Source organism: Muntiacus reevesi, chromosome 1, assembly GCF_963930625.1.
Source record: "Muntiacus reevesi chromosome 1, mMunRee1.1, whole genome shotgun sequence".
In the NCBI taxonomy this organism is placed as follows: domain Eukaryota; kingdom Metazoa; phylum Chordata; class Mammalia; order Artiodactyla; family Cervidae; genus Muntiacus; species Muntiacus reevesi.
This window is the reverse complement of record NC_089249.1, coordinates 102,848,276-102,870,233: the sequence shown is the minus strand read 5'-3', so window position 1 is coordinate 102,870,233 and position 21,958 is coordinate 102,848,276. Positions and strand designations below refer to the sequence as shown.

Sequence of the window (21,958 nt, the reverse complement as noted above, 5' to 3'; positions counted from 1 at the left end):
AAGAGAATTTATGCATTATATATCCAGCAAAGGGCCCAACACTGCTTTGTACACACTATGTGCTCAATAAATATTGGTTAAAATTAATTTGCTTGTCAACCTTATATTCTTCTATGTTTACCATTTATCCATAAATTCTCTATCCTTCTAAGTTTGCTTATTCTCTCATTTGCAGTAATCTTTCAATTTATTTTTATCTTCTAGGCCTTGCTCTAATTTGTTATAATTTCTTAACCTTCTGGCTTTGCTTGCTTCTCTTTAGCCTCAAGATTCATCACGTTAGCCCCCTCTCTCAACAGGACCCTGAACTTTCTTACCCTCTTGTCCTTCTTTCGTATCTTTCTGATAAAACTTTAAAACTGGCTCTCTATTCAGGCTCCTGAGCAGCAATGAAGAAAATGACAAAACAGTGATAATTTCTGCCATATTAAGCTGTCATGCAGAGACCCTATTTTGTGTCCCTGACTATCTCCCTGCCAATCACAGTTATGTGTGAAAAGCACTTCTGATGTTTGACCAAGAACTTGAATTCAGGCCCATTCCTTCAGCCTTAGCAGCGAATCTTCCTTCCTAATTGGCAGGGAAAGCAGAGGCTATTGTGTTTGTAAAATCTTAGTATGTTTTATAAACTATGTCCTGTGCCTTTGTCAGGCAGACTGTCTTTTTCATAGAAGATCAAATGGCATTATCATGGTCAGATTTTATTTCAATCTATGACAGTGTCATGCATAGTTTATAAAAGTCCACATAGTGTGCTTAAAAGCACCGTTTCTCCATTTTCAGTGTTTCTAGTCAATAAATAGCTTAAAAAATGAAAAAAAAATTATTTGTATCAAATAGTGAAACCAACCCTCTTTCATGTGCTGTTAGTAATGGTATTATTGCTTCTTTTAATAATTTATATTCTCTATATTTCTCCTCATATTAGCAAGGCATAAAATCATCAGAAAGTCTTTGACAAATTTAGTTATTAATTTTCCTAGATTTCCCATTGGCATGCACATTGAAATGCCTTTAAATCTATCCATAATCTCCAGCTAGCTCAAGGAGGGTGAGGTTGTTTTTATAGCAAGTTTTATATGCATTCCAACCAGCTAATGGTCAGTTTCAGTGGAGAGATGATTGACATCCCCATTGAGTCTTGGACCTTACGTATATGGGCCAAGGCACAGTTATTTCTAGCTGAGAGTCACGGTGGCTGTCCATTGTACTCACTGTCTTATTTGCATTAATAAGACAGCTGAAGTCACACCTACTTGAAAATGCTTGGTCATTAGTGTCTTCCGGTCATCTTCAATCTGCCGAAACTTGGCCTTCAGCCCTTTCATTTGTGTTTCCATTTTTAGGACGTATTGGAAGTCTCTTTGAGTTCTCAAGTTTAAGACTTCAATAGATTGGGACATATTCTGAACCTGTTAAACAAGAACACTGGCTGTACATTATTGTCTATACTGTTGAGGTATATGCAAAAATACATCAGTTTTTTCCCACTAGTAAAACTGGCAGTGCCAAATCCATAATTACATTTCCATAGGACATACTTTCAGAAGGGCAATTCTTCATAAGAAACATTCCAATAATATAGCAGAAGAAAATTACAGCTAGGCAGGAAATAATAAAATGAACATTCTAGCATTAAAAATGACTAAATATAAATAAAAATTTGATACATCATAATAATAAATTAAAAAAATAGAATATTCATTCCAGGGCTTAGTAAGCTTATAATGGCTCAACCTGTTAAATGTTAAGATAAGTTGTTTCTGTCAGTACTAACTCTGACATCCTCAAAGTCTGGGATGCTGAGCAATTTTGGATGGTAGTGAAGTGTCCCAATAGATCTAGAATGCATTTATTCCAGTACAGTTACTTCAAGCTGCATGTGAAGTACTCCCAGGGGTGAGGCTGAATTGAGCAAGATGAATGGTAGTAGGGCTGGGACACTTCCTAACTTGGAGAGGGTGCTGTTGAAGAAACCTGTGCTGTTCATCTATTAACTGTTGCAACATTATAACTTCGCTATTCCCCAATACAAAATGAAAATTTTTAAATGATGCACATCAAGATATGGAAGGATTAGAAGAATACATATTAGGTGGTTGATATTACTTTCCTGGTGGGTGGTGAGATGTGGGTGAGAAGAGAAGTAACAAATATTGCAGAAAGATATCCCTGGTAATTATTATATATAAATCCATCTGCATAGAATTATATTTTTACTTGCATAAATGAATACATGAAAGCATGATCAAAAATGGTGGGATTTCAGATGAGTTTTGCTTCATTTGGACTTCCCTGGTAGCTCATCTGGTTAAGAATCTTCCTGCAATGCGGGAGACCTGGGTTTGATCCCTGGGTTGGGAAGATCCCCTGGAGAAGGGAAAGGCTACCCACTCCAGTATTCTGGCCTGGAGAATTCCATGGACTGTATAGCCCATGTGGTCACAGAGTTAGACACAGCTGAGCAACTTTCACTTTCACTTGCTTCATTTAATATATTTTTATCTGTTATTCCATATATTTTAAAATAAACATGTATTATTTATGTAACACATAAAAATTTTATTTTCATTGTAAAACTTGTGAGTTACAAATAAGAAAGGGATGATTTGTTCAGAGACAAATTTCTGTCATCAGGTAAAGTCACAGAGCTTAGTGGACCAGCTAGCTTTAAAGAGCCCATTGTTAGTACATTCCTCAGATCTAGAATACTCAGGAAAGGCAGTGAATTCTTCTGCCATGGCTTGCCTCAGTTCCTCCACTACTTTTCCCCGAGAGGTCATATTTTTCTGTTTCTCTTTCTGCTGTCTTAATGGATAGTCTTGTCCTTTACCAATCCTGTCTTTCGGACATACTACAGTCTCACTTATATTAACCTAATTGTGTAATGTGTGTGAATGAGAAGCACAAAAGTGGCCGTCCTTCTGTAAATTCCATGAGGTTAGACGCTGTGTCTTATTCATACCTTTTATTCCCAAGACCTTACACAGAACCAGACATGGAATAATTGCTCAATAAATATCTATTGGGTAAAATTATCTTATTTATATCTATTGGGTAAAATTACCATAGCCTTGTCTAACCCCATGACACTATGAGCCATGCCATGTAGGGCCACCCAAGACAGATGGGTCACACTGGAGAGTTCTGACAAAATGTGATACACTAGACAAGGGAATGGCAAACCACTTCAGTATTCTTGCCTTGAGAACCCCATGAACAGTATGAAAAGGCAAAAATATAGGACACTGAAAGATGAACTCCCTAGGTCAGTAGGTGCCCAATATGGAGATCAGAGGAGAAATAACTCCAGAAAGAATGAAGAGATGGAGCCAAAGCAAAAAGGGAACCCAGAGGTGGATGTTGGTGATGGAAGCAAGGTCTGATGCTGTAAAGAGCAATATTGCATAGCAACCTGGAATGTTAAGTCCGTGAATCAAGGCAAATTGCAAGTGGTTAAACAGGAGATGGGACAAATGAATGTTGAACATTTTAGGAATCAGAGATCTAAAATGGACTAGAATGGGTGAATTTAACTCAGATGACCATTATGTCTACTACTATGAGCAAGAATCCCGTAGAAGAAGTGGAATAGCCATCATGGTCAACAAAAGAGTCTGAAATGCAGTACTTGGATGCAATCTCAAAAATGACAGAATGATCTCTGTTTCCAAGGTAAATCATTCAATATCATGGTAATCCAAGTCTGTACCCCAACCAGTAATGCTGAAGAAGCTGAAGTTGAATGGTTCTATGAAGACCTACAAGACCTTCTGAAACTAACACCCAAAAAAGATGTCCTTTTCATTATAGGGGACTGGAATGCAAAAGTAGGAAGTCAAGAAACACCTGGAGTAACAGGGAAATTTGGCCTTGTAGTACAGAATGAAGCAGGGCAAAGGCTAACAGAGTTTTGCCAAGAGAGAGTACTAGTCATAGCAAACACCCTCTTCCAACAACACAAGAGAAGACTCTACACGTGGACATCACCAGATGGTCAACACCAAAATCAGATTGATTACATTATTTGCAGCTGAAGATGGAGAAGATCTATACAGTCAGCAAAAATAAGACTGGGAGCTGAATGTGGCTCACATCATGAACTCCTTATTGCCAAATTCAGACTTAAATTGGAGAAAGTAGGGAAAACCACTAGACTATTTAGGTATGACCTAAATCAAATCCCTAATGATTATACAGTGGAAGTGAGAGATAGATTTAGGGACTAGATCTGACAGACAGAGTGCATGATGAACTATGGATGGAGGTTCATGACATTGTACAGGAGACAAGGATTAAGACCATCCCCAAGAAAAAGAAATGCAAAACAAGCAAAATGGCTGTCTGAAGAGGCCTTACAAATAGCTGAGAAAAAGAAGTGAAAAGCAAAGAAGAAAAGGAAAGATATACCCATTTGAAGGCAGAGTTCCAAAGAATAGCAAGGAGAGATAAGAAAGCCTTCCTCAGTGATCAGTGTGAAGAAATAGAGGAAAACAACAGAATGAGAAAGACTAGAGATCTCTTGTAGAAAACTAGAGATACCAAGGGAACATTTCATGTAAAGATGGGTTTGATAAAGGCCAGAAATGGCATGGACTTAAGAGAAGCAGATGATATTAAGAAGTGGCAAGAATACACAGAAGAACTGTACAAAAAAAGATCTTCACGACCCAGATAATATCATGATGGTGTGACCACTCACCTGGACATCCTGGATTATGAAGTTAAGTGGGCCTTAGGAAGCATCACTACGAACAAAGCTAGTGGAGTTGATGAAATTCCATTTGAGCTCTTTCAAATCCTAAAAGATGATGCTGTGAAAGTGCTGCCCTCAATACGCCAGCAAGTTTGGAAAACTCAGCAATGGCCATAAGATTGGAAAAGGTCAGTTTTCATTCCAATCCCAAAGGCAATGCCAACGAATACTCAAACTACCACACAATTGCACTCATCTCACACGCTAATAAAGTAATGCTCAAAATTCTGAAAGACAGGTGTCAACAATACATGAACCATGAAATTCCAGATGTTCAAGCTGGTTTTAGAAAAGAAACCAGAGGAACCAGAGATCAAATTGCCAACATCCGCTGGATCATTGAAAAAGCAAGAGAGTTCCAGAAAAACATCTATTTCTGCTTTATTGACTATGCCAAAGCCTTTGACTGTGTGGATCACAAGAAACTGTGGAAAATTCTGAAAGAGATGGGAATACCAGACCACCTGACCTGCCTTTTGAGAAACCTATATGCAGGTCAGGAAGCAACAGTTAGAACTGGACTTGGAACAACAGACTGGTTTCAAATAGGAAAAGGAGTATGTCAAAGTTGTTTTTATTCACCCCGCTTATTTAACTTATATGCAGAGTTCATCATGAGAAACACTGGGCTGGAAGAAACGCAAGCTGGAATCAAGATTGCCAGGAGAAATATCAGTAACCTCTGATATGCAGATGACACCGCCCTTAAGGCAGAAAGTGAAGAGGAACTAAAGAGCCTCTTGATGAAAGTGAAAGAGGAGAGTGAAAATGTTGGTATAAAACTCAACATTCAGAAAACAAAGGTCATGGCATCTGGTCCCATCACTTCATGGCAAATAGATGGAGAAACAGTGGAAATAGTGGCAGACTTTATTTTTGGGGGCTCCAAAATGACTACAGATGGTGACTGCAGTCATGAAATTAAAAGATGCTTACTCCTTGGAAGAAAAGTTATGACCAACCTAGAAAGCATATTAAAAAGCAGAGACATTACTTTGCCAACAAAGGTCTCTCTAGTCAAGGCTATATTTTTTCCAGTAGTCATGTATGGATGTGAGAGTTGCGCTGTGAAGAAAGCTGAGCACTGAAGAACTGATCTTTTGAACTATGGTGTTGGAGAAGATTCTTGAGAGTCCTTTGGGCTGCAAGGAGATCCAACCAGTCCATCCTAAAGGAAATCAGTCCTGGATAATCATTGGAAGGACTGATGTTGAAGCTGAAACTCCAATATTTTGGCCACTTGATGTGAAGAGGTGAGTCATTTGAAATGTCCGTGATGCTGGAAAAGATTGAAGGTGGGAGGAGAAGGGGACAACAGACCATGTGGTGGTTGGATGGCATCACTGACTCAATGGGCATGAGTTTGCATAAACTCTGGGTGTTGGTGATGGACAGGGAGGCCTGGCAGGCTGCTGTCCATGGCATCGCAAAGAGTTGGACATGACTGAGTAACTGAACTGAACTGAAAATTGTCTTTGGCTTTCAGTAGCAGTTAAAGGTAACAAGTTAATATTGTAAGAAAAGTGTTTCCTGCCAGTGGTTAGGTTATAGTATTACCTGGCTCTGAAATATTTCTTAATTTACTATCATTCGTACATTCAGAAAGCTTTGTTTAAAAATATCTTTGATTCAGCACAAAATTACTGAGGCAACATTGGAAGCCTGGTGACTGCATCTTAGATAAATGCAGTGCTTTCAAAATAATTTTCAGCTCCCTTATGGTTAAGCATGCATGAAGAAAAGCCATTTGTGTTAAAGAAACACTCTATACATTTAAATACGGTATTTGTCTACGAAAACAGTCATAATTGCCATGGCCAATATTCTCGTAGGATTTCTGTACACTTCGGCAGAGTCCACACAGTTAGGGAAGATCCCCTGGAGAAGGGCATGGCAACCCACTCCAGTATTCCTGCCTAGAGAATGCCTGTGGACAGAGAAGTCTGGTGGGCATAGACCACGGGGTCGGAAAAAGTCGGACCTGACTGAGTAACGAAGTGCAGCAGCTAGTTAGAAATTGATAGAAAAGTGAGATATTCTGGATAGTTGAAACAGTCTCTCTCTTATTTTGTCTCTAAGTTACCCTATGAAGTTAATTTTCAACTTTATTTGTGTTATGGGAAAATGTACTGAGAATTTTTGCTGAGACTTAATTGTGACCTTCAATATTGCATAATCATGTGTAATTATAAGAGCTACCTTTGGGGTGTGACTAGAGATGGAATAGTCTAGCTGCGAACGATGGTTCTGGGCTGCCTTCTGCTTTTTCTGATGGCTGTACCTCAGACTGTTTACTTTCCCACTGGTCATGGAGACCCACTGAGAATCAGTCTCCTGCTGAGACTCGAGACTGGACCCCCAGCATTACACTTGTGGGAAGGAGGCTTCCTCCTCTGTTAGTCTGCTTGTCCCTGATGTTCTGCCATTCAGCTGCCTACTCATCTCTCTCTCCACAGTGTAGCAAGCTTATTGTCCCCTTTCATTCATAGGTTTTTAATTTTTTTAAAATTCTTTATTTATCCTGTTTCTTAGGATAAATGAAATGTCTGAGTCCTTTCCAAACTTAAACACAAATTAACTTAGATTTTCACCCTCATTTATAATTAGTGTCCAACTCTTTGCAGACCCCATGGACTGCAGCTGGCCAGGCTCCTCTGTACATGGAATTCTCCAGGCAAGACTACTGGAATGGGTTGCCGTTCCCTTCTCCAGGGGATTTTCCTGATCCAGGAGTCAAAGCTGGGTCTTCCACTTGCAGGCAGATTCTTTACACTCTGAGCCACCAGAGAGGCCATAATTAGTGTAGAAGCTACTTAAAAAATTAATAATAATGCCCTACAGTTAAATATGCTTGGATAGCGTTAGGGTTAACACAATTAAACAGGGATTTCACTACTGTAGGTCTCCACAGAACCTTTAGTATTAAGTTCTGTGATGGAAATCTTCAAGAGTGATGTATCATGTGCTGTTGTTTAAAATTATTTTATTGGAAGGATGTCACCAGCGTCCTGTTCCAAAAATCACATTTTAGGAAATATTGACCTAGACAATGGAGATATTTACAGAGTTGCTAAATAGCTGACAGACAAACATTTTTTAGGTAAAAAATTTTAGCTGGGACACACTAAGGCCTGATGTAAAACCAATTGTAATCATTCTGATATTTAGCAGGATAAATGTACTTGTTTAAAATATTTTACAGAATGTGTATTAAATAATTGTGGGTACCTCCAGTGGCATTTTGAATGACACTGGCATGGTGTTAGAAAATGCAAAGTTGATCTGGTATGGATTCACGATCTACTGATTGAGTGATAATGATAAGGTTTTTAGCCTCAAAAAGCACCATTTTCCTTTTATGTAAACTTAGAAGGACATCTGTCTACTATGAAATTGGAATGGAGCAGATACAAATATAATAGATGGGAACTATTGTTATTAATATTGTTCTTATTACGAGTATTACCTTATATGATTAAATCAATCCTTTGGTGAAATGGGCTGCTTAATGGTCATGCTTTTATTTGCTGTCTGGTACCTTGGATATTTGTAAAACTATGAAGTCAGCAGGGGCTTCCTTGGTGGCTCAGAGAGTAAAGAATTTGCCTGCAATGCAGGAGGCCCAGTTTTAATCCCTGGGATGGGAAGATCCCCTGGAGAAGGAAATGGCAACACTCTAGGATTCTTGCCTGGAGAATCCCATGGACAGAGGAACCTGGAAGGCTATAATCCTTGGGATCGCAAAGTGTCACAAAGAACTGACTGAGCCACTGACACTTTCACTTTTTCAGAGAAGTCAGCAAGTGACTGGCTCAGTCTAAATAGAGAATGCTGATTTCAGATATGCTTTCTTTGGGTCAGTGCAGCAAACCAGTGATATTTACATTCTTCAGGCCACTGTGTATGGTGCACACAATTTACTATTTTTCTGTTGCCATAAAACTACCAAATGGTGAATTTGATAAACCTAACTTGGGGTGACCTTGATACTGTTAATAAATTTTGTCTTTTGTTATTTAGGTATTGATGAATTTTTAAAGATGTAATTTTCTAGAATTTCTTTAAAACTGTAAACAAATTGCCTGTTGAATGGTGTGGTCATATAAATTTCAGTGATTGCTTTCAATCAGTTACCTTTAGTTGTACTCTTCTTGCCTCATTCGTGCTTCACAAATTTTAGGTTTTATCATAGCTCTGGAATACATTTCACTCTGGACATGTAGAGAGTATTTTATACTTCCTGACTTTCCCAGTTTATTTGAATTTTTCAACTGATTTTTGAGGAAATGTCTATTTTTAGATGTGTATATGCAATAATATACTGAAAGTAGTAATACAAATAAGACAATCATGTCTAAGAAACTGTTTTTCATCAAACTTGTAGAAAGAAGATATTTTTTGTGTATAGAAAAGAAGATTGGAGTAGAAAGTAATCTAATACAAAAGCAAAACTGGACTTAAAAGATTAAATCTTTTTGCCAGCCTAATTAATTTCCTTAGTAAACAAACAATACTAAACTATATGTTTCAATTTTTTCCCCTAGATATAAAGAAAATCTAGATTGGAAAACAATACACAAGAATAATCATAGTTCGTATGTCATGATTTCTAACAGTTGATAGCTGGAGTCATTAACTTGAATGACAGTTAAATTTGCTCTTGTCTGGGAGACAGATTTTGAAGGAACAGGGGAGACTGGATCTTGTTTAAAAAGAGTCTTAAGAAAAGAGAGCAAATAGATGATGATAACTCCAAGAGTAAGGGCATCAGAAAGACTAATCTCTGTATGAAAATATGAAAAAAAAACTTAAAATCTTAGGGCATCAATACACTTTCAAATAGTGTACACTGAGGAAAGTTATTTATGTGGCAGTGGAAGAGAGTTAATGCAGCTTAAATTCATAAAATAGGAATGTCTGTGTTAACAGAGTCAGTGCTTTCATTTTTCTAGCTTTTCTGTTTTCTGTTAAAGCTTCTTATTTTGTGCCATAATTGTGTAGATGATCATGGAAATGATATTACACAGAGTGAATTGTTGAGCATGATATCCTCTGAAAACACATACTACCTAATTTATCTTATTATCCCTGAAGGTATTTAAAATTCAAATATGTTGTCATCCTTCCATGAGTCTAGCCACTCCAGCTGTCCAACTATATTCAGGGACTGACACAGTGAAAATCTGAATGAGAAAAATTGAAAAAACCACTCATTGTTGTTGTTTTTTTGTCCCTAAACTAAACGTAAATAACCTTTCATGAGATGACTTTCATCTGTGAAAGAGAATAAATCAAGGGCATTCTGCTTTTGATTGTTATGGATCCAGCTTAAGTAAATTATATGGAGAGAATGCTCTTGAATGAAATTGAAGAACTTAATGTTCAAAGGAATGACTTAGAGGATGATGATAAATACTTAGAATTATTCATTATCTGTCCAGATAGCTTGCATATTGTATGCCATTATTTTTACTTCCTTGCAAAGTTGTTAATGAGATCCAAAAGTATGAGCTCAAAGAGTTTAGTGTGATCTTGAGAACTGAGGCTAAATTTCTGACATAGGAATAAGGCTTCGTACTATTTTTTTTCTTAAGGAGATATATTGAGAAACTGGATATTGAGAAATATGATGGAAATTAGTCTTAGAGCAAGATTGGAAACAGTAAAAGTCATAAATAGAACAGTAGAAAAGGAATCTTGAGGTACTGCTTTCAAGGGAGGAAAACATTTATTTGAGAAGGGGGAAAAAATTGGAAGACCCCTCCTTACCCTAACCTGCTTTCCCATATTTCCTTTACAAAGAATGGCAGATTTCAGTAAGAATATTCACAGGGGACAGAGGACACCTACCTTTTCCAGCAGCTGGCGAAGCTGCCTGCTTTTGGCATCCCGGGAACACAGGTTTTGTTCTGGAGCAACCACTGTGCAAATGCATCGTCCATCAGGATCCTGTGCTGAGCTATATACCTGCCACCCTTCTTTGGGACTAATCTGAGTCTGAGGAAACCAACAGCAAACATACAAAACACACAGAGAGTTAAAGAGAGCATGGGTCTGTATAATTTTAAATAAAGTATCTTTTTATTTTTACAGTTTTTCTCTAAACAGTTTTCTCTTAAACAGTTTTTCTCTAAAGTTAAAAACAAGATTGAACAATTCAAGTAGGCAGCACATCTTCATTCACTTACAACTTCCTTTTCAATGGACAGAAGGAGACTCTACCTTTTTTTTTGGTTCCATAATATTCATTTTGATCATGTATTATTGGTTATTATTGATCCTACCCCACTCCCTAATGCTTTCTGTCATATTTGGACATTCTAATGCAACTTTAGAAGTATCTGCTTAATACTTAGTCACATATCACCAGTCTTTCTGCATAAGATCTGTTAGTTTGTCTTTTTCAACACAAATGGTAATTAGTAGTATATATATATATATTTTTTTTTTTCTGATTATTGGTCATGTGTAATCTTCTGAAGCAAAATTCTCTCCCAGAGAACTTCCTATGTATTGACGGGTCAATTATTAATAAAACTAGAAAGGTATCACATGAGAATATAGGGTAAAAATAATTAGACCAACGTTGGTTTGCAAAGGATATAGAGTCTCAGAGGAGTTAAAGACAGTATTTTGGTAGAGGCCAAATTACTCTGGCAATATTGATCTTCCCAGATTACTTTTATGCACTTACCACCTGCCTCCCTAGAAGCTTATCTCAAAGTGATGTTTCTGTTCTACTGCAGTCTGCCTCCTATTTATGTTTCTAGTTTTACCCCCTGTATCTTCCTTTAAGAAACTTCTTTCCAGCCAAATTGGTCTTGGTGTCTCCTGAAAGCATGCCCACCTAGATTCACACCTTTGTATATTACTCATTTTGTTCTCCTACTTGAAATACCTCCCTAATAAACCTTCAGTTATTCAACCCTTATGGTTTCCCCTTGGAATTCCCTGGTGGTTCAGCTGGTAAAGAGTCTGCCTGCAATGCAGGAGAACTGGGTTTGATCCCTGGGTTGGGAAGATCCCCTGGAGAAGGAAATGGCTGCCCACACTAGTATTCTTGCCTGGAAAATTTTATGAACTGTCTAGTCCATGGGGTGGCAAAGAGTCAGACATGACTGAGTGACTTTCAGTTTCACTTTATGGTTTCCCTGGTGGCTTAGTGGTAAAGAATCCACCTGCAGTGCTAGAGACATTGGAGACATGGGTTCAGTCCCTCAGTCAGGAATATCTTCTAGAGGAGGAAATAGTAATCCACTCCAGTATTCTTGCTAGGAAAATCCCATGGACAGAAGACCCTGGCAGGTTATAGTCCTTGGGGGTCTCAAAGAGTTGGACGACTGAGCAGCTGAGAATCAGATATGATTTCAGCCTCTTCTGAAAGATTGTCTGTACTATTCACTAGGCATTTAATATGCATTGTCTAGTAGAATTATCTATCTTTCTTATGTCTTGTTTAAATAATTAGTCTATATCCACCTATGGGATATATTGACTATTTCCTGTCTGCTATATTAATTACATTCTGTCAAGTACAAAAATAAGTAACTCATTTTTGCCTGGTTATTTTTCGGAATAATTCTGCTTTGAGCATAGATTCTGCATTATACAATCAGAAATTGTGGATGCCTTGATGCAGTGCTCAGAGAGGCACTTTTCCATTCCTCCAACTGCTGAGGGTATCAGTGGCTTGACTCTCAACTGAGTTCTTTTTGGGGTTTGCTGAGGCTGAAGAATGCTGCCTGCTCAAGATTAGACCCTATTCCAAGGGACAGCTCACATGCATTGACTTGCTAATGGAAGGATACAGTCAAGGATGCCAAGAATCAGGAATAATGATTATTCCCATTTCACAGAAGAGAAAGTTAGTTAACCTGCCTAAGAATGTGCAGCTTGTATGTAGTAGAGTTTCGTATGAAGCAAGAGTGGTACTGTTCAATAGATTGAGAGCCACATGAATAATTTTAAATTTTCTAGTGGGCAGGTTTAAAAAAATAAAAGGATATAAGTGAAATTAATTTTATTAATATATTTTATTTAACCCGAATATACAAATATTGTTGTTTCAACATGTATAATCAATATAAAAATATTCATGAGATATTTTACATTGTTTTTCCTCCTTTTTTGTACACTCTTTGAAATTGAGTGTGCATTTTACTCTCATGGCATACCTCAATTTGGACTAGCCACATTCCAGTAGCCACAATGGCTCCCTTACTAGACTGTATAGCAATATTGTCTTGCTGTTAATTCCAATGTTATGGCCATATTAATATGAGGCTGAACATCCAGATAATTATTCTTACAGGTCAATCATATGGATACTGAAAAAACTACATAACAGGTGTTACATAGACAGACTATCCAGTTTGCATCTGAGTTTCTTTTTCCTGTGAAAATACCAGATAAATTGGTGGGCCTCTTTCTAGCTAAGCTCTGATTAACTTCTGCAACTGGGATTTGAACTTCTTCGGCTTTTCTTTGCCTTCTCCTCTGTTTTCCAGGGAATCAACATAAAAGGAGGTATTTCTTAAATGATCAGGAGAAGAGAGAGATGAATTTTGTCTATAAAAGGAGGTATTTAAAGACTCAGGCTGAAGGGGCTAGAACAAGGGAGGATAAGAGAAGGACTGAGGTGGAGTTAGAAACAAGGAGGTGAATGGTGACCAGCAGAGAACTATTTTGCATAATGGTTGGTGTAACTGCGCTGGTGTGTTTGCCTAAATGTATACTGAAATACTTTACATGGTGGGAAGCAGATTTTTAAGTGAACTCAGCCTGGCTCTGTCTTGGAATTTGCAGAACAGATATACTCTCTTATTCTCTCCCAGGCCATAGCTCATCACATACAATCAACCAACAGACAGATTTTTTTTTCCCCCCAAGAGCTTTAGAGATAATCACTACAGGGTGCTTAAAGTCATTCCAACACCAATCATACAGAGGCTATAAATTTTAAACTTATGAAACTCAGATGTCATAGTCCTTGTCCTTGGTGTATAATGAAAAGCAACTGATACCAAACCTACCTTTTAATCTCCTTTTTCAGATAATTCATAAAAGTATCCTGTGCTGCCATTTATTTCTGGGTGTTAGATTCATTACCATTTCTTTCTTTTTTTTTTTTTCCATTCCCCCTTACTCCTTCTTTCTAGCATTTATGCCTGACTATCTGGTTGGGATAGAAAAAATGTACTTAGAATTATATATGACTAGAATAGATAGGATCTTAAAGATAGTCTTTTTTAAATTAAAGAAGAAAAAATGCAAAGAGGTTATCTACAGAACGGGGATAGGTACAGCTTAGCAGAGTACTTTTAATGATATAATTAAAGGTTTAAGCTGAGTGACTGTATGGAACACATATATCTTGACATAGGGCCTATAGTTTCAACTAAGCTGCTCTTGACATTGGACACAAATCTCAAATGTGTCAGAAAACTAAGGCTTCTCACTAGAATGTGTTTAGCTTTTGTATAAAGGAGAAGGGGCCACCCAATTATAATCCTAAAATATCTTTAACAGCAGTGCAAATACTGATTATTAAACCTGGCAGCATTAATATTGACGTTTGCTTGCCAGGTGTTTGGCTAACTAGTGAAGAGCTTATCACATCTGGGCAAGGTGTCAGTTGCTCTCTGGAATGAGGGAAGCATAAAAGGTGAGTAGAATTTGAAGTTCATTTATCATTCTTCCTGAAGTGTCAGCTTAATAAAAATAGACTCTGGTCTTGTTTGTACGTTCAACTGTCTTCTTCTAAGTATTGTGGAAAAGAACCCTGGCCTTATCTATACAGAGTTAGTTTGAATGATCTCAACTTTGGCAGCTTACCGCTTTGGCAAGAAAAGGTAACTCAAAAGAGAAAAAAGCTGGTATAAAAGATGAGGGCTTGACAGTTGTGTGGGTTTGAAAGAGATTTCTGTGTCAGGTTTAGTGATGAATGAAGGAAGCTTTGTGAGTAGCTGTAGTATTCTCATTTATGGCACCCATATTGGCATTGAAAAGAGGATAAAAATAAAACCAACTAAGACCTCAGGTAGAAGGTTATATTTAGATGGGTTTTAGATACCAATGCAAAAAGACCTGCTCCCATTTTAACTTAAAAAAAATGATTCCTCAGATGTCAACATGAAACTCATGTAATAGTAATAGCAAACATTTATGGAGTTGACATAAATGTCAACCATTTATGACAGTTGGCAGTCATCAGTTGGCAGTTCACATGCATTACTGCCTTTGAATATCACAGTAACTCTATGGACCAGATGGTATTATTCTGCCCATTTTATAGGTGAGGAAACTGTGAATTTGAGATGGTAAGAAACTTGCTTAAGGTCATAATGGTGGTAATCAGCAGAGCTTGGATTTGCATACTTGCACAGTCTGGTATCAGAGTTTGAAAGTTTAACCACCACACTACACCACCAGTTGTCTGAAATTCCCTTTTTTGTATGGTGAAGATGATCCTGATAGAATTTTCAGAACTCCCGAGGAGCTGACTGCTTGGACCTGGAGGGTACTACCCAAAGCATTGCTATGCACAGTGATTACTGATGCAGTTCTCTTTGAACCTTTTGTGTTAATTAGAAGTACTAAATGAACTATTTAGCAGTTTTTAACATTACAAAACTCATGAAATATTTAAGAATGCTCCAAACAGGAGAATTAAAATGATAATTTTAACAATCGGATTTCAAGTTGGGGTTTTTTGTTTATAATTTGATTACAAACCTGTGCTTTATAAATATAGAGCTATTACTGCATGAGAAGCTCTCAGAACTTCAAGGGCTTGGTAACAGAAAAGAAAGATCCTGAAGACTGGGGTAAAAGTAAAAATATTGTATATTTCAGCATATTTTTCTTTTTATAAAATCCCTTCTCTTGTATTGGTTTCACTTCTTTTGAACCACCTATCCTTAGGAATAGGCATCATCTTATTATGAGGAAACTGAAATTCAAAGAACTTAGGCAATTTTGTTCCAAGTCACCCATTTAGTAAATGGCATATATGGGACTTATACCAGTTTTTCTCTAGTTTTCAGCCCAGAGCTATTTATGTTTATGCCCTGGAGATAAGTGCCTTTGTCCATTCACCAATAGCTGAAAAAACTGCCTGTAGAGAAGCTGTACCCAGGCAGGTAGAGGGCATTATCCAAATTGTGGAAACAGGCGGCAGTTGGAACTCTACAGGAGTGGTTAGCAGTAGCCTTGACAGGACACGGGTGCAGGGGCAGGTGAAGGGACGGAATTCTGATCCTTTGAAGAGGACAGGATCAACTAGTTGCACATTACTAGGTCTTACATTTTATGCTGAGTGCCTGGGCATTTCTTAAAAAAGTACAGACTGAGGCAAAAAGAATAAGGGCTTTAGCTACTAAAGGTGGTGTACAGGCAGGGAAAAATAAAGTAGAAAAAAATCTGTTTACTAAAACCTGTTTGATTTACAGTAGGAGATACCTGATGCATTAGAGGAGATACCTGATGAAAACTCCTTATAAATTTTCTGTCTGAGGATACTTTTGGTTTCGGATAATGAAATGTGGTTTAGCATGCTAATGGCTTTATTTGTGGGGAGCAAAGAAATGTGAGGACAGAAATTACAGAGATGCTGACAGACCACGCTAAAAGAAGCTGTGTTATGGAGGATGTGTTAATAAAGATGTCACTGCATTGCAGTTCTTTTCCCATTTCTTACGAGACTGGTTGGAACTGAAATAAGAAATGTATATTCTTCACTCAAGACAACCTCAGAGCTCTAAGAAAAACAACTATAAATACAGAACAAACAGTTAGACTGAAGGCATCATCAAAGTTAGGTTGGTTGATCATTTCTGCTCCTGTTCTGGAAATCACAATGACAAGAGTTGGGAAAGACTTGGAAGTCGTATCTGGGACTCTTTCCACTCAGTGACACTTCTGTGTGTTCTCCTTGTGTTTTCACTTAAACTCTGCATGATAGGAATTTCAGTTTTTCATAGGCAGCCCATTTCATTGGTGGAAACCTGAAGGACTGGATGTTTTTGTAATTTTCCCCTTTGGCCCTACTTTTTTAAGTACTTAAACAGGAATAAACCTACTCTCTTACCCACTTCACAATTCTACTCTACAAAGGCAATTATCACATTCTCTGTGTCTTTCAAGATTTACCATTCTGTTTCTCATCCATCTCCTTGATGTGTTTAGTTGGTCTTTCACAAAATGGACATTGCCTAAGGATTTGGGGGAGTAAAATAGTGATACAAAACAGAGAAGTCTGATATTTTCGTCAAGAACTGAAAATAAAATTGGTGAGTTAAGAAAGTTGGAAAGCTTTGAGAGTTTGTGTTAGGGTAGTCTGTTCATTTTCCAGAACTTAAAGTGACTGACTCATTGAAGTAGTTATTTATGAGGAGAAGCTATTTGAAAATGTAGCAAAACAAATCACTTATGCCCACAGGTCCCCTCGAGGCCTCTTCCCACCACAGCGGTGGGGCTGACTGAGAACAGCTGGTGTGAGCCGAATGTCCTCTGCTTGTCTAATTGCTCTTTACCAGGTTCTTCCTGGTGTGGAATCCACAGCATGGGGGATTTCTCAGAAGCTCAGCCTCAGGGGGAAGTTACTCTGCATCAGAGAGATGTGCCAGAGGGAGCCTGAGCTTTTTCAGTGTCAAGGCTTTGCCTTTGCAGACACCAGCTCCTCCAAAGGCTGGAACAATTAGAAGGAAAAGAAAACAGGGCCAAAGAGAAGGATAAAGGCATGTTTCAAGATTCTAAGAGAAACAGAGAGAGAGCTTTTTCCCCTAATAAGGAGCTGTGTTTAACTTACTTACTAACAAAAATATCTTGGAAATTTAAAAACCTGTTTAAGCTTTTGAGAAATCAAATGTACACTACCTTTTTCAGAGGTACATGCCATAAAAAGGCTTGCTTGTCTTTAATGATTAAAACTCTTTGTATCTTATTTTTGTTTTTTAAGGTCTTTTGAGACTACCATTTTAAAGAAAGACCATATCCATATTTGTGTAAATCTGCATTTTTTTGCCATCTGTACATCCCACAGACTCTCGTAAAACAAATTTTAAGACCTACACTATTTATTTATTTGAGCTGGTATCACCAACTCAATGGACAAGAGTTTGAGCAAACTCCAGGAAATAGAGAAGGACAGGGAAGCCAGGTGTGCTGGCATCATGGGGTCTCACAGAATTGGACATGACTGAGTGACCCAACATCTTTTATTTATTTATTCATTCATTCATTTGGGGGGGGGGTTGGTGTCTCAGGATTATACAATTTGTACTGCCTAAGGTGAATATAGAGAGAGTTTGAGAAGGGCTGGACATCATAGCTCTGCTTACTAAAAAGGGAACTGTCTAATAACTTCCATCTAAAGAAAGTGGAGTCCAGGGTTATAGGAACCCACTTGAACTGGGTAGAGAGAATCTCATGTGGCACCAGGGTCCAGGAGGAGTAGGGAGAGCAGAGGTGTGTGAGATGACTTCCCTGGCCAGGGCTGCAGTCAGGTGGCTTGCTTCCACCCTTGGCTCTGCCATTAACCAGAGAGGGGAGCTCTTTTTAGTCATGTACACATTTAGGCTGCAAGTCAGTCTTCCCACTTGCAGAGTAAGGAGGTTGGATTAGATCAGTCATATTTCCAGCTAAGCTCCTGAGAAAAGTTTTAAGGTTCTTGTGGAGGTATTTTGATCAGGGAAGGGGCTTGATTATGTGGGGAGGGAACAGATGATAGAGGTCCAGTAAAGCCTCCCCCCATCATTTATTTTTTGATCCATAACCTGTTTTATATATTAGATTTCCACTTCAAGATACATTCAACAAATATTTATTCTGCATGTATTACATAAGATTTAATTTAAAAAAAAAAAAAAAAGAGGCACCACTGCCAAAAGGCAAAAATAACTGGCCTGGATAGTTTCTAAGATTTTTTCCAGTGTTAACATTTAATGATCTTAATCTAGGAAATATATATTCATTCATTTTTTACCACAGAATCCTAAGATACGAGCAATCATCTTGTATAAAGGTGGAGAAAGTACTTCTGTAAAGTTTGCCACTTCTGTAAAACATGCACATAGGAACACATACACACTCACTTGCATACACTTTTGCAACCTGATTTCTCCATTCTAGTGAATACCATAGTGTAAACTTTTCTGAATTCTAGTTTGTTTTTTGTCACTCAAAGCAAGACTCAGTTGTGTCAGAACATTTGTAGGCCATACCAATATTTTATATTTTTCAACCAAGATTGCTAATCAGAAAGTAAAGGAATGAATTTACTTTAAACTCATAAAAGAGTAAAAAATCCTAAAAGAATCATTTTTGGAAGGTTGATTCTCCTCTATCAACAACAAATAGAAGATAACCAAGCCAGTATCTATAGATGCAAAAAATATATATATCAGAAGCAAGCTACCATGTTTGAAATATAATTTATTCATGAATTGCTTCAATGGTTCATTTCTTGAAAGAGTTAATTCAAAAACTAAGTAGTAAAAAATCACCAGGTACTTGAACATTGAAGATACTTGGTTTGGTAAATATTAGTTTACATTTCTTTGTTTTCTCATTGCTTATTGATGCCACACCAATAAACTTGTGTTATCTGCTTTCTTTACAACTACAAATAATCCCTTTTACATCCTTCCTGCTACACACATCATACAGGGAAGGAGGGCATTCTCAATCATGGAAACACTGAGGTAGCAGCAGTGACTGGAGGGAGGTAAAAATGTGAAAGCAGGTCACAGAGTGCCTCACATGTGCTCTGATGGTGCCCTGAGCACTGGGTGTAGCTGGAAAATTACGTAATTAACTTGATCTGACTCTACTCAGTTAATTACACATTGATTGATAGAGTTTATTAGTAGTAACTGCAAATAGGTCTTGAAGGTGAGTTGCTTTTTTTTTTTTTTTTTAAAGTATCTGACTTTTTCTGATCTGTTGGAGAAGTCCAATGGTAAAAACAGATAGAAAAAGTAAAGGACTCCAAATACTAATGATTTCTGTAATTTTTATTTGCTAACACAGAAATTGTTTTTCTAGGATATTCCTTCTATTTTACTTTGTAACCTTCTATTTGACAGAACGATAGTTTTTATTTGAAACATTTTAGGGTATTGCTAACTAAACCATGTTTCATAAACTGAGAAAAGACATAAAATGACATAAAATGAGAAAAGACATTTGTTATAATATGGGAAGGGTTAAAGAAAAATTAATGAGCAAGAACTATAGGAGTACAGGAGTTAAACTTGTAACAGGAGAAGTCTTTATGAAACAATACAGGGAGATGATTTTAGCAAGTAAGTTTTCTGTTGTTCATGATTCTTAGCTCTCAAAAAAAAAAAAAGGGTTTTTTTGGTCAATCTTTAAGTTGTTGAGCTTTTTATTATTATTATTATTCATTTATATTTAATAGAGATTGGTTTCTCCAACTGGATACATTTCAAACAGTCACAGGAATTGAATTCTGAAGAAGAGCCTGCTATAGTAAATCTAGATTAGCTGGAATATACTCTGTAGCATACTCTGTAGGACAAATTACGAGGATTTTACATATGTTAAAAGAAGTGAAATCATAAGAAACAAAACATACTTTAAAAAGAAAGAATCCTTTAAAACCTCAGAATCATATAAACTAAAGCTTTTCATTAAGAATTTAATGAATCTAGTATTTCCTGTCACAGCTAATTTCTCAGGCAGTTCATTTATTCTTTGTTGCAACTTTAAAGTATTCATAAAAGAATATCCATGACTATAGTTACCACATAGATACTGTATTGTTGAAGTAGACCTGTAAATAGAGAAGCAAAATCTCAGCCTTTGCAGTTTATTTAAAAAAAAAAAAAAAAAAAGCCCACTGTTTTAATGCACTTATTTCCCAAGACAGCCAAACCCACCAGAGTGACTTACTAAGGTATCTGGCGTTGACAGCCTCGTGGTGTTCAGTCCTACCAAGGATGGGAGAGTTTGGGACATCCAGTTTGAGATCATTGCCATGGTACTGAGCACAGCGCCAAGCTTCAGCAGCGGAAGGCTCATTGCTGTGGAGCTAATGAGTTTTCATAGTGACTGATTAAGATCCCAGTGCTGGGCTGGCAGCGGGAGGCGTGACTGCAGCAGCCACATCCACGGCATGAAAAGAGATCAACTTCTCCAGCTCTAATCACGCGGGAAAGGGAAAGCTCACAGAACCTCTTTCCCCACCCTCTCGGGAAGTACCCCGTTCTTCCTTCTCCTCCTTTACCGCATGCTTTGCTGGATCATCACACAAAATATTCTTGATGGGGCTTGCTTGGTAATTTTTAGAGCATAAGGATAAACGGAGGAGGAAACTTGAGCTTTCCCTGCTCCACCGTAGTCAGTTACCATGAAGAGTTCACTGCCTCTGGGATTTCCGTCAGGATAATCAGCTGCTCCTTATTCTTCATAAAAACAACAGCAAAAAACTCTTAATTGAGGTCTGTTGCAGCACACGTTTCAAACTCCAGATTTATTGTTTACAGATTTCTCTGAGCATGGAAAAAGTGGTTTTAGACAAAACATGAAAATAAAATCTGTAAAGAATATCCAAGATCATTAGATACTGCATAAGAAATTGTTATTTTTTAATATAGTAGCCTAAAATTAGCACTGCTGCTTCTTAAAAAAATTGTCAGAGATTATTAGCTACTGCCTGTGGAGGACGTTGCCCTAGGCATATTGCATGGGAGTAGACAGAAAAGGCAGCCTTGGAGAAAAGCTTCTGATAATGAAATTTCATAGGTTCTCAGCTTTGCTTTCATGAATGAATGCTCAGCAGCTTCACAGGCTCACAGCAAACTCAGTTCTCTATTTTCACCTTGTGCAGAAGGACAGACTAATACTGGAAGTCTATATCGTGAGAGAATGTTAAAAAAGCGCAGGACTTGGCTTCAGGGAACCTAGGGGTCTAACTCCTTGTTCTCTTTTGGTTAGTTGAGTGACTGACCAGTGAATTCAAACTCCTTAGCTTCACTTTGTTTTCCTTCAATGCGTAGAGGTTGGATTCTCTGCTCTCCAAGGCCTCTTCTAGCTTTACAATCCAATGATCTGTTTATTAGAGTTATGTTGGTAAGTGTATGTATTGAATTTGGGCTTATGGATAATTTTAATATATTCTTTTTACAAGTACTACAAAATTGCCCACAGCCAAATCTCAGGTCCCAAATGGTATAAATC

At 37.6% G+C, this 21,958-nt stretch overlaps 1 protein-coding gene across 1 annotated transcript in view; it reads right to left on the bottom strand.

The window, feature by feature from the left end:
* OLFM3 (olfactomedin 3) overlaps positions 1 to 20,800 on the bottom strand; it is a 45,552-nt gene extending 24,752 nt beyond the window's left edge. The window contains exons 1-3 of the mRNA XM_065927601.1: positions 20,672 to 20,800; positions 10,607 to 10,753; positions 1,257 to 1,412 (exon numbers count right to left, since the gene is read on the bottom strand). Of these exons, the coding sequence (XP_065783673.1) occupies positions 1,257 to 1,412; positions 10,607 to 10,753; positions 20,672 to 20,800 (432 nt within the window). The remainder of the gene's footprint in view (positions 1 to 1,256; positions 1,413 to 10,606; positions 10,754 to 20,671) is intronic.
* Between the last annotated feature and the right edge of the window lie 1,158 nt (positions 20,801 to 21,958).